This window comes from Mobula birostris, chromosome 10 (assembly GCF_030028105.1).
Source record: "Mobula birostris isolate sMobBir1 chromosome 10, sMobBir1.hap1, whole genome shotgun sequence".
Classification (NCBI taxonomy): domain Eukaryota; kingdom Metazoa; phylum Chordata; class Chondrichthyes; order Myliobatiformes; family Myliobatidae; genus Mobula; species Mobula birostris.
The window spans coordinates 94,109,531-94,123,152 of record NC_092379.1 but is presented as its reverse complement, the minus strand read 5'-3'; the positions used below and the strand labels follow the sequence as shown (position 1 = coordinate 94,123,152).

The window sequence follows — 13,622 nt, the reverse complement described above, 5'->3', positions numbered from 1 at the left end:
AGAAGCTGTTCCTGAATCACTGAGTGTGTGCCTTCGGCTTCTGTATCTCCTACCTGATGGTAACAGTGAGAAAAGGGCATGCCCTGGGTGCTGGAGGTCCTTAATAATGGACGCTGCCTTTCTGAGACACTGCCTAAAGATGTCCTGGGTACTTTGGAGGCTAGTGCCCAAGATGGAGGTGACCAGATTTACAACCTTCTGCAGCTTCTTTCGGTCCTGTACAGTAGCCCCTCCATACCAAACGGTGATGCAGCCTGTCAGAATGCTCTCTATGGTACAACTATAGAAGTTTTTGAGTATATTTGTTGACATGCCATCTCTCTTCAAACTCCTCATGAAGTATAGTCACTGTCTTGCCCTCTTTATGACTACATCGATTTGATGGGACCAGGTTAGATCCTCAGAGATCTTAACACCGAGGAACTTAAGGCTGCTCACTCTCTCCACTTCTGATCCCTCTATGAGAATGGGTATGTGCTCCTTCGTCTTACCCTCCCTGAAGTCCACAATCAACTCTTTTGTCTTTCTGACGTTGAATGCGAGGTTGTTGCTGCGACACCACTCCACTACTTGGCATACCTCACTCCTGTACACCCTCTCGTCACCATCTGAGATTCTACCAACAATGGTTGTATCGTCAGCAAATTTTAGATGGTACATGAGCTTTCAAATCCCTTACTCACTCTTACTTCAGTTAGTCCTGACGAAGGGTCTCGGCCTGAAACATAGACTGCACCTCTTCCTAGAGATGCTGCCTGGCCTGCTGCGTTCACCAGCAACTTTTATGTGTGTAACTTTAAATACAATTGGAGGAGAGTTTACATTGTGCTAAATAATCATGTTTAGCTGCACTCTTGAAATAAACTAATTCTTAGATGCAGATGGCTAGTTAATTGCTTACCTAAAGATGACAATGATTATGGTAAAAATGCAGCTAAAGTTTTTCAAGAAATAATTCAATTTTATTGAATTTTGACGTCATCAATTTTGTTTTGTATAGGGGTAGTTTTACGGAAATTGAAGTATGTGAAATTAAGGAAAGGATATTAAAGTGATACAAATCACATTTTCATTTAAGCCTATTTAGTGTAATCATCAAACCATTTTCATATATTTTATGGTTAAAGAAACCCTCATTGAGTAAGCTTAATTTCCCATCCAAATTATTAAAAGTAACTAGACTGCTTTTAAAATGTTATGATTATGACACAAAGATATTTAATGAAGAGTAATGTACAATGCAGGGAAAAGAGATATGATCACTTTCAATTATATTAATTCAATAAGATAAATTTGATTTCACGAATGAAATATTTGTTTCCAAGTGACTTGGAGTGACTGACATACTCCAGACAATTGTTTTGTTTCTCCTTTGCTTTAATAATATAAAAAACTGCTTTCAGTGACTGTTTCAGAATCAGAATATTCCAACCTGTTCTACCAATCGATTTAACATACCTGCATTGGCAGCAAGCATTCTATTATCAAACATAAAATTCCAATTATTAAAAACAATAAATGAACAATGAAATAGTCACTAAACAATAATAATCTATTTAAGCATGGCAAAACAACTGCATTGTGAAATTCACATGACATACAATATTCATTAGATTATAGTAAATTTACATAAAAATATGCAAATGGAGAAAAGCTACATTGCAGTCATCCAGCAACTTTGATGACAAAGGTACGTTTTATAACTCCATGCAGCTATTGAGATGGTATTATCTTTCGATACATATACTGTAAAACAGATGGTTTTCAAACCTTTTAATCAGACAATCCACTGTAAACCAAATGGTTCACTCAAGTGACTAACAATCTGTTCTCCTTTTTGTGGACCAGTGCTTATTTAAAGAAGCAGAAATAGTAACTCAGTCTTTAACATTCCAAGGTCCCCGGATCCTACTTTGGACAAGACAAAGCAGCCATTTGCAACAGGACTTTTTTTTCCAGAAGTTTGACTTGAATAGATAAATTGCTTTAATTATGTGTTTTGAGAAATATTTTTGGTTTTGGCCACTGAAGTTAATTTCTCTGCTTTTCTTTGAAATACATCAAGGAATTCCTAAATTCACTTGAGAAAGCAGATGAAGGCAGCATCTCATTGAAGGCAGCATCTCCAACAAAGGGCAATGCTATCTCAGAAATGCAATGGGATATCAATTTAGTTTTATGCCCTCTCAAGTGGAACTTGGAACTCTCAAAATGCTGACTCAGAAATGAGAGTGATAGCTGCTGAATCATTGTTGACACAAGTGGGAAAATGTGGGAAAACATATGTCTATACACTTATGACTGTGTGGCTACGCATTGCTCAAATACCATCATAAATTTGCTGACAATACAACCATTGTTGGTAGAATCTCAGGTGGTGACGAGAAGGCGTACGGGGGTGGGATATGCCAACTTGTGGAGTGGTGCCACAGCGACAACCTGGCACTCAACGTCAGTAAGATGAAAGAGCTGATTGTGGACTTCAGGAAGGGTAAGTCAAAGAAACACATACCAATCCTCATAGAGGGATCAAAAGTAGAGAGAGTGAGCAGTTTCAAGTTCCTGGGTGTCAAGATCTCCGAGAAACTAACCTGGTCCTAATATATTGATGCAGTTATAAAGAAGGCAAGACAGCGGCTATACTTTATTAGAAGTTTGAAGATATTTGGTATGTCAACAAATACACTCAAAAACTTCTATAGATATACCGTGGAGCGCATTCTGATAGGCTGCATCACTGTCTGGTATGGGGGCGGGGCTACTGCACAGGACCGAAAGAAGCTGCAGAGGGTTGTAAATTTAGTTGGCTCCATCTTGGGTACTTGCCTACAAAGTACCCAGGACATCTTCAAGGAGCAGTGTCTCAGAAAGGCAGTGTCCATTATTAAGGACCTCCAGCACCCAGGGCATGCCCTCTTCTCACTGTTACCATCAGGTAGGAAGTACAGAAGCCTGAAGTCACATACTCAGCGATTCAGAAACAGCTTCTTCCCCTCTGCCATCCAATTCCTAAATGGGTATTGACCCCTTAGACACTACCTCACTTTTTTTTTATATAGTATTTCTTTTTTTTTGCATGTTTTTAATCTATTCAATATACGTATACTGGATAAAGTATACTGAATCAGATTTATTTATTTATTTATTATAATTATAATTATTTTATTTTCTTTCTTCTATATTATGTATTGCATTGATCTGCTGCTACTAAGTTAATAAATTTCATGTCATATGCCAGTGATAATAAACCTGATTCTGATGTTTTGAAAATGAAAGTAACAAGTATTAATTTCCACAATTAATTTTGTTCCATTAACTTTATTGTTACTTCTCTCTAACTGAGGTAGTTCTCTGGTAGTTGAAAGTTTTTCCAACTCCAAAAATTGTTCTGAATTTATCTTAAATCAATGCTAAGCTTATTTCAATATGAAACATAAAATCAAAGCTTTATCTATGATCTTTAATAGTGATATATCCCATCAAACAAACTATCTAATTTGTGCAGTTGTTTAGATTTGTAAGATATTATTTCTCATGGATACAGGTCTTACCTGGCCTAGGATAGCAGATATCAGAGAACTTTTCCCACTACCCACACTTCCACAAATGCCTACCAGTTTACCCTAAAAAAACAAAAAGGAGCATGAGTTGTAAAACATCGAGAGGAGACATAATCCAGAGCTTTTAAGATACTAGCAAGTAAAGCATACACACAAGTAGACTGCCTGGATGGACACAGGTAGACCAAGACTTCAGTCATGGCAACAAGTAGATCATCGGGGATAAGGGAAAATATGTGTGGTGTCAACCAGTATAGAAAGATTTTTCAATTGAAGTGTGGAAGATAAAAGAGCACAATCAGTATCCAACATTATTTTTTCACAAAACATATCTTCACGGATATATTCACCCCACAGATAATCGCTTCACAATAAAAATTTAGAAGAGGGCTTCTAGAATACTTCCCAATGAAAAGAACTGCAAATCTAATGTGAGCTGAAAGTAGCCTTATTTATTTTAGTGCAGCATAAGCCTAGCAGCACTTGATAGTAGCATATAAAATAATATAAAAGGTTGCATGCAGGCCCGTTAGTAGATTCAGTAGAAATAAATAGATCATCACAATGTAAACTATCCAAACATACTCACAAATTATTGACCTCCCCTCCCACTAATCACCAAAAAACTGAACTGTCCCTTTGAAAATCACTGATCTAGTAATCAAACATTACATTTCTTGTTCCCAGTTAATTTACAAATTGTTCGGCAAACATACAAAACATGTCATAAAATGAACAGCTTCTACTTCACACCTTCAATTTTCAACATGCCCAGCAACAAAATTTTTGAGAAGTCAGAAATATGAAACAAAACAAAATTAGCTAGAAATACTTAGCTGCCAGGGCGACACCTATGGAGACAGAAATGGAGTTAATGGGCTTGATCATATTGAATCTAACCCAGTGCTGCACTCACCCTACTGCACTCTAACCATCTAGATACATTAAGCTTTTACAGCTCTGTAGCTGCCAATGACAATGAGGCCATTGTTGCATGGCCTCAAGCAGAGCAGTCCACAACTGGCAGTGAGGTTTTAAGTGAATAAAGGGGCTGGTTTGCTATTTTTAAATAGAACATACAACTTTGTACAGGACTGTCAGCCCCTAATGTTGTGCCAATATTTTAACCTACTACAAGATCAATCTAACCATTCCATCCCACATAGCTTTCCGTTTTTCTTCCATTTGCCTATCGAAAAGTCTCTCAAATGTCCCCAGTATAACTGCTTCTACCACTATTACTGATGAGGGTAGATTTAACTTACCTTTATAATTAAATTCAGTGACCCTATTCAAATGAATGGACAATACTAAGTACAAAATATATCCAGCTCCTTGTCTTAATAAATTGCAAAACAACCCTGGATTTAGTTGTAAGGTCCAGGGATGGGGCGATAGGTCAGATGTGCTTGCTTCAGACTTGCAGAACATTCTATGCTACCATGTGGCAGTGTACAGAAGTCTGAGGACTGCACTGACTGCAGATAACTGGCAGTTCTCTACAGAACTAACCATGGTCAGAGTGATTTGGTCACAGCTCAGATGAAGTTTGGGCAAGGCCTTTCAGAGTGGAGAACAAAAATATGGATTTATGTTATGATTGAGAGGCATTTGGAGAATTAGGGAAAGATTGGGGCAGAGAGGATGAGAATAACATTAGAATGCTCTCTGGATTCAACAAAGGAGTCTGAGAAGGATACTGGAAATAATGAAGTAATTAGAGAGCCAGGAAGAAGTGTGCTAAAAAACGACTGGGGAACCAGGTGAGGACTGATAGGGACAGATCCAAGGATATATGGAGGACATTACTTGAGAATCAAGGACAGTCGCCGGGCTGATATGGAATAGTAGTGGTGGATATCACTTCAAGTGTGAAGAATATGCAGGGGCTTACCACGGCAATTGATGCATTCTTAGCATCCTGGTTTAGTATGCATTTGAGCAATGCAGAAGCAGGGCCTAACACAGAAGTTGAGATCAACATCTGTGGATGAAGCCCATGCTAATTTTCAATATACAAGGCAGAAAGAAATAAATTTTGAATAAGAAATGTCAATCATCCATTATATACTTAATGAGATCACTGTGCTTGTCACACACCCTCATTTGCATTTCAATACACAGAAGTATGCTGTTTGCACAAACAGCTGTCAATTATATTCAGCATTCAGGTTTCAAATAAAGTTACATCGAACACGCTGCAGAAAACATGCAATGCTATACAATTTTTAGGCGATAGACTGTGTGGATTTCCTCCAGGTGCTTAGGTTTCCTCCTACGTCCCAGAAACATGCTGGTTGGTGGGTTAATTGATCATTGCAGATTTCCTTTTGCATGTAGATGAGTGGTAATATCTGTGAGGAGTAAGACTGTGGGGAGATATAAAAGTGCCTTTAATGTTTCACTGACTGAAGGTCCTGTTTCAGTGTGGATTTCTCCGTAACTCAAAGTGCACACTTCCAGCATTTCCACATCTCCACACACCTTTGCAGGAGTTCCTAAACAAAGTTGTACATCACAATGGGAAAGCCTGAAATAAGAGTGTAGGTCATAAATCTTGCATCTCTGACAAACTATTGGTTTCAAAGTGGCAAAGATGAACATCAAGGAAAACCATCACAGATCTGACCATGAAAAGATTTAGTCCCTTGGTAAGAAATAAATGCAAACTTCAGTAAAGATTTCTGACTTAGACTTAGATCATATAAATTCATGCCCAAGCAAGCGTTCATCCTATTATGGCCCTGCTTTTCCCCTGAGACTTGCTCGGCTACTTTAGACTGTATCCATGACTGCACCTTCTAGGAACATGACAAATGGCTGTTGCCACTGATAGACCTCACTGAATTAAAGAACATAACAGACAAGAGCATGAGTAGTCACTCTGTCCCTTTAGCCTCTGCTGCCATTCAACCAGATCATTGCTGATTCAATTTTATTCTCAACACTATTTTCCCACATTCTTCCAACATCATTTGATTTCATTATGGTTCAAATATGTATCTGTTTCTTCAATTGAATATTTTCTGTGGCCCTGCGTTCAAAACTCTACAGGTTAGAAATTTCCTAAGATTCATGAAATAAAGAATTTCCTCCTTGGGTTGAGTTGTTCTCTGATCTTGGCAATTTACTTTTAAGCATTTTGTCCACCATACAAGGTAACATCATTGGTGTGTTTATATTTGCAAGTAAATTGGCAAGATCAGAGAACAACACAACCCAACCATCAACACCCATGCTACACATTTTCCAAAATATTTCCAAAGAATTTCTTCCTTATTGCCTTAACTAGGCAACACTTAATTTTAATCTATTCTTCCTAGTTCTAGATATACTAAGGAATACAATCTGTCCAGATCAATCCTGTCAATCTCTTATGTTTTTAAACTCCAATGACTATAGGTTCATCCTAGCGATCAGCCCTGCAGATTTCTTTATTGCGTCGCAGATCTAGCCTTCTCTAAATGTGTAGACCAAAACTGTACATGTAACTCAAGTTTCAGGCTCACCAATGCATCAAAACTTCCCTATTTTATACATATACTCCTTGCAATAAAAGCTGTCATTCCATTAATCTCCTTAACTATTTGCTGAACAGGCGTGCTTACCCATTATTTTCCATCTGGGCTTCTCATATCCCTTTGTAGTGTTGCTTTGCATTCAATGACCTACATGCAAAGCTGATATGCAACCTTGGAGGACTATAATTCAAACTCACGTTATGTTCCTGAAGAAGTATCAAGCACATGATGCAATCAGCTTTCTTCTTCAAATCAATCATGCATTACAGAAAGTGAATGTGTTATACAATTCAATTTCTAGGCCAATGTATAATGCAGTTCACAGTGTGCGATGCCCAAGAAATATGCCAGTCTAGAAATACTTATGCATCTGTCATAAATACAACATGCTTCATTGATACACCAGACATTATATTCCAATGTGCTGAACAGTAATTTGAAATTTTTTTTTAAAAAAGCAGTGATTGAATATTGAAGTTGTCTTCATCTTCAGGCTTATACTAGCACTTTCTAATCTACAATGTTCTATGATCAAATAATGAGTATAATCTGATTAACATATTGTTGTAACAATTAAATTAAAATTAGTTGTCATGAAAAGATACAAGTTAGCCACAGAGTAAAACATTTTATCTGTGTTGAATAATAACTGTCCCCTAATTTTCTGTAAGCAAAATTAACAGCAATTTGTTGCTATTCAAAATAGATTCAGGTATTACTGACAATGCCAATCACATTCATACAGAGGAACTATGGTTTTGGGGATTAAGTTGTATTATTGAAACATCACTAAAATCAAAGTTTTGAGCTTCAATTTTTAAAAAACCGATAACTATATTTCAAATGCAATATTTAAAACAGTACAGGAATCCCAAGGCTCAGCATTTTGAAAACATTGTTTAAGTATACCTGTTCAACATTTAAGTTGATATGATGTAAGACTGTCTGGAATTTGGGTTTTGGAGATGATAAATTAACATGTAAGTCATCGTGGTCATACTGCATTTTAGTGCCATGATCAAGTGAATCAAGTGAATTTTCTGGACCAGCTTCAACATAAAGATTCATTTTTTTCTTCTCTATCCCTCTTCCTTTCCTCTTTTTCATCTTCTTTATGTCACCTTTGTTTGCATCTATTTGTCTTTCTAAAAAGCAGTAACTGCTGCTTTCCCATGCCAAGGTAGTATCACAAAATTCAATGGCATTGTGTGGGCTAATAGGCTCCTTCCTCACAACTTCTAGTTCTTCCATTAAAAGTAAATGCTGTAGAGGTGAGAAGAGGAAACAAATTTTAAGCAAAGCAATACACAGTATTGATCAATTATTGTAAGACTACTGAATTTAGCATTCAAAGAACACAATAATATTTCAATATTGCAAGAAATGTTCCCATTTTTTAGATTTAGGGGGCATAACTTTCAATGGTAAAAGATGCTGTATAAATTATTAACAGAAATTTAATTGCAGATTTGACCTGCTTATAAAGTGAATGAAAAGTGACTATTTTTATTTCAATTGGCAACTCTTTGTATCTCTGTATGTGTGGCACATTATAAAGGGAGTTCTAATTATGATGTTCAAATTCAATCATAGGCTTATGCTCATTGTCTTCCCCTTACTTTTCCTTTGGGAGAGATTTGGTTTTAAAAGTTGTTTCTAGAAATAATATGCAACATTGTTTAAGATGCTCAGAGAGAACAAATTGAAATAGAAATAGGAATAAAAAATAAACTGACAATTGGTTATTTCCATTCCAGTGAAGCACATAGTCATAGTCATACTTTATTGATCCCGGGGGAAATTGGTTTTCGTTACAGTTGCACCATAAATAATAAATAGTAATAAAACCATAAATAGTTAAATAGTAATATGTAAATTATGCTAGTAAATTATGAAATAAGTCCAGGACCAGCCTACCGGCTCAGGGTGTCTGACCTTCCAAGGGAGGAGTTGTAAAGTTTGATGGCCACAGGCAGGAATGACTTCCTATGACGCTCTGTGCTGCATCTCGGTGGAATGAGTCTCTGGCTGAATGTACTCCTGTGCCCGACCAGTACATTATGTAGTGGATGGGAGACGTTGTCCAAGATGGCATGAAACTTGGACAGCATCCTCTTTTCAGACACCACCGTCAGAGAGTCCAGTTCCATCCCCACAACATCACTGGCCTTACGAATGAGTTTGTTGATTCTGTTGGTGTCTGCTACCCTCAGCCTGCTGCCCCAGCACACAACAGTAAACATGATAGCACTGGCCACCACAGACTCATAGAACATCCTCAGCATTGTCCGGCAGATGTTAAAGGACCTCAGTCTCCTCAGGAAATAGAGACGGCTCTGACCCTTCTTGTAGACAGCCTCAGTGTTCTTTGACCAGTCCAGTTTATTGTCAATTCGTATCCCCAGGTATTCGTAATCCTCCACCATGTCCACCCTGATCCCCTGGATGGAAACAAGGATCAGTGGTACCTTAGCTCGCCTCAGGTCTACCACCAGCTCCTTAGTCTTTTTCACATTAAGCTGCAGATAATTCTGCTCACACCATGTGACAGAGTTTCCTACCGTAGCCTTGTACTCAGCCTCATCTCCCTTGCTGATGCATCCAACTATGGCAGAGTCATCCGAAAACTTCTGAAGATGCAAGACTCTGTGCAGTAGTTGAAGTCCGAGGTGTAAATGGTGAAGAGAAAGGGAGACAAGACAGTCCCCTGTGGAGCCCCAGTGCTGCTGATCACTCTGTCGGACACACAGTGTTGCAAGCACATGTACTGTGGTCTGCCAGTCAGGTAATCAAGAATCCATGACACCAGGAAACCATCCACCTGCATCGCTGTCAGCTTCTCCCCCAGCAGAGCAGGGCGGATGGTGTTGAACGCACTGGAGAAGTCAAAAAACATGACCCTCACAGTGCTCGCTGGCTTGTCCAGGTGGGCATAGACACGGTTCAGCAGGTAGACGATGGCATCCTCAGCTCCTAGTCAGGGCTGGTAGGCGAACTGGAGGGGATCTAAGTGTGGCCTGACCATAGGCCGGAGCAGCTCCAGAACAGGTCTCTCCAGGGTCTTCATGATGTGGGAGGTCAATGCCACCAGTCTGTAGTCACTGAGGCCACTGGGGCACAGCATCTTCAGCATAAGGACGAGGCAGGACATCTTCCACAGCACAGGAACCCTCCGGAGCCTCAGGCTCGGGTTGAATACATGGCAAAGTACTCCACATAGCTGAGGGGCACAGGCTTTGAGCACCCTGGTACTGACACCATCTGGTCCTGCAGCCTTGCTTGGGTTGAGACGTTTCAGCTGTCTTCTCACCTGCTCAGCTGTGAAGCCCACCGTGGTGGTTTCATGTGGGGAAGGGGTATAGTCATGAGAGCAGGGTGGGATCTGTGAGGAGGGGTAGGAGGGGAAAGTGGAATATGTGTTGGTTGACAACAGATGACTCATGTGGGGGATAGGCAGGGGCCACAATGTCAAATCTGTTAAAGAACAGGTTAAGTTCATTGGCCCTGTCTACACTGCCTTCAGCTCCTCTGTTGCTAGTTTGCCGGAACCCAGTGATGGTCCTCATCCCCCTCCAGATCTCTCTCATGTTGTTCTGCTGGAGTTTCTACTCAAGCTTCCTCCTATACCTGTCTTTCGCCTCCCTTATCCTGGCTTTCAGGTCTATTTGCAAAACAATCAAATGAGGAGCTAGAGACAATAAATTAAACTTACATAGGGTTCTGGAAAGGGGCAAATTGAATTTATATTACTGAGTACATGTAAGTGTCCTCACCATAAAAAAGATGCAGAAATACTGAAGCAATAATAAAATGAAAAGATAAAAAAAAGGACCAGAAATGAGGGATCGTAGCTATCAGGAAGTTTGAACAAGTGTTTTTTTTAAACATAAGAAAACCTAAAAACTGAGTTAATTAAAGTCTTTAGAATGAATGGGTAATGCAGGACAGATTTGGGAATGTTTCCATTTGTGGAGAAGTCCAAAACACATTGTGACAAATGCAAAATCATTGCAGATAAATCAAACTGAAAAATGAGGTGAGAGTTCTTAATTGAGAATGCTCTGAATATTGAACTTTCTAGCTCAGAAAGTTGAGAGAAGTAGCCTCTTTCAAAGGGAAACTAAATAAAAGAAATTGGAAAAGTAAGGAGCACTGGATTTGAGAGCCTTTAAAATAAATTGCATTACTTTGATAAATAAGGCACAAGTACATAAATATCAATATATAAATAATTGGGCTTAAAGGCTTGTTTCTGTGTATTTTTCTATGCAATTTTATAGAATTAAACACTATCAGATTCAAAGCAAAGTAGAGCTTCATGTGATTTTCTATAGCACACAGTACTCTTGGAAGAGTATTTTCTCTTATGTGAGTTATAAGCTTTTGCAGAAGAAGTTGTTTGATTGAAAGTTTAAATTTTACATATTTATAAAAATGTCATTTTAAGAGTAACTATGGCATTAAACAGGTAGATTTGCTGGATTTTGAGTTAATGGGCAACATGGGCAAATTTGCTCTTGCAGTTACAAAATTCTGAGTTGCAAGCTCCTGCTTCTCTTGGTAGTTCTTTTAATTCAGTTACTCCATAACATATCAAAGTCAACAATAATTATGAGTATCACATGACCACATCAATCTTAATAACCAAAGTTTTCAACCAATGAAGACCTTGTGTGATAAATTATTACTGCCTAATAGTGACTGCTGATTATCCACAAATATAGTCACAAACAGTAATGTTTGTAATAACTACCCTAGTTCCACACAATAGTTCTGAGGTGTCTTTAACTAACAAACAAATTACATCATTCAGTTTTGCAATCAAACAAAGCACGAAAATCTCACATACATTCCTTTCTAATCATTTATCAACAAAAGCACGAAAAGCACAAAACTTCAGGAGCAAAGCGAAATAATGCTGGAGGAACTCAACAGATCAGGCTACCTCTATGCAGAGGAATAAACAGTTGATATTTTGGGCCGAGACCCCTCATCACGACAGCAAAGGAAGTGGCATAAGCCAGAATAAGAAGGTGGAAGGAGCAGAGAAAGGAGTACAAGTTATCAGATGAAACTAGGTGAGGGGAAGGTTGTGTAGGATGATAGGGGAGGATGATGCAAATGCCAATCACCTCTCTCTGTTTCTCCTCCTCCTCCTCCACTTTTTTCATGGTCCATTATCCTCTCCTATCAGATTCTTTCGTCTTCAACACTTCACTTCTTCCACCTATCCCATTTAAGCTTCTTACCTCATCTCCCCTCCCCCAGCCACCGTCTCCCTCACCTTGTCTCATCTATTACCTACCAGCTTGTACTCCTTCCCCTGCCCACACCTTCTTATTCTGGCTTCTTCCTCATTTCCTTACCAGTCCTGATGAAGGGTCTCAGCACAAAATGTCAACTGTGTATTCCCCTCCGTAGATGCCGACTGACTTGTTGAGTTCTTCCAGCACTTTGTGTGTGTTTCTCAAGATTTCCAGCATCAGCAGAATCCCTTGTGTTTAGAAACCTCAGGGTACCTTTGCATGTCAGAGCAGGAGGATTTGCTAAACATATTATCAGTAAAATAATAAATAATCTTCAGTGGAAGGTAGAGAGCAGAATAATAGAGGTGGTAAAATAAGTGATTTAAAAAAACTTTGTTTTATTTTGTAGGAAGTTCTCTTTCTCAGAGGCCATTATTATAAGTTTATCTTATTTGGACAATTAGAACAGTATTATTAGGGTTGTAGATTGAATTCTAAGATCTATTTGAAGGGTGTAACCGGTAAGGTGTACTTTTTTATAAGTATAATTCAGGACATATAACATATAGAGTACTTTTAATCCATCATTTATAAGGTAATCGGAGGTATGTCCACTGTGGCTCAGTGGGAAGCACTCATATGTTTCAAGTGCAGTCAGATCTTATTCCACTATTCCAGTAGGCTGATATTTCAGTTCAATACTGTAGATGTACTGTGCTGTTGGAAATATCTCCTTGCAGAAGTGGTGACAACCTTCATGTAACTTTCTCGTAAGCCTAGATTCCCTCTTATTAAACTACCAAATAATGCTATTACACTAAAAGTGTGTTGCTTTTTTTTTTTGTTCGTGCAGATGCAACTAAAATATTCAGGGATAATCAATTTTATCAACAGATATCAACTACTAGCTGAGCACCTGTTTTAGGAATCTTGTATGCAGCACATCATTTTAAAGGTAGATTAAAATTGAAGTTCAAAAATCATACCTTAAATCTGTCCACAGCAACAGATGCCTCTGATAGAGCTTTTACAGATATTGGTGTGATTTTCAGGGCAAAGGTCATTGCATTAAAGACTGCAACAACGGTAAATGCCTACATGAATAAAGAAAGCAAAATTAGAAAATGTTGGAAACATGGACTGATCAGGCAGCATCCGAAAGTGCAAAACAGATTGATACTTCAGACAGAGATTTCACTTGGCTGATTAGAATCAATGTCAGTTAAAGGCTTAGTATTTACTTCGGTGCATTCCACAACACAGAAAAATCTTCAGAGGGACCTGAAGAATGGGTT

General features: G+C 38.5%; 1 protein-coding gene across 1 annotated transcript in view; it reads right to left on the bottom strand.

The window, feature by feature from the left end:
• Positions 1-13,622, bottom strand: part of LOC140203718 (ATP-binding cassette sub-family C member 5-like) — a 173,910-nt gene that overhangs the window by 86,210 nt on the left and 74,078 nt on the right. The window contains exons 12-14 of the mRNA XM_072269755.1: positions 13,314-13,421; positions 7,991-8,344; positions 3,552-3,623 (exon numbers count right to left, since the gene is read on the bottom strand). Of these exons, the coding sequence (XP_072125856.1) occupies positions 3,552-3,623; positions 7,991-8,344; positions 13,314-13,421 (534 nt within the window). The remainder of the gene's footprint in view (positions 1-3,551; positions 3,624-7,990; positions 8,345-13,313; positions 13,422-13,622) is intronic.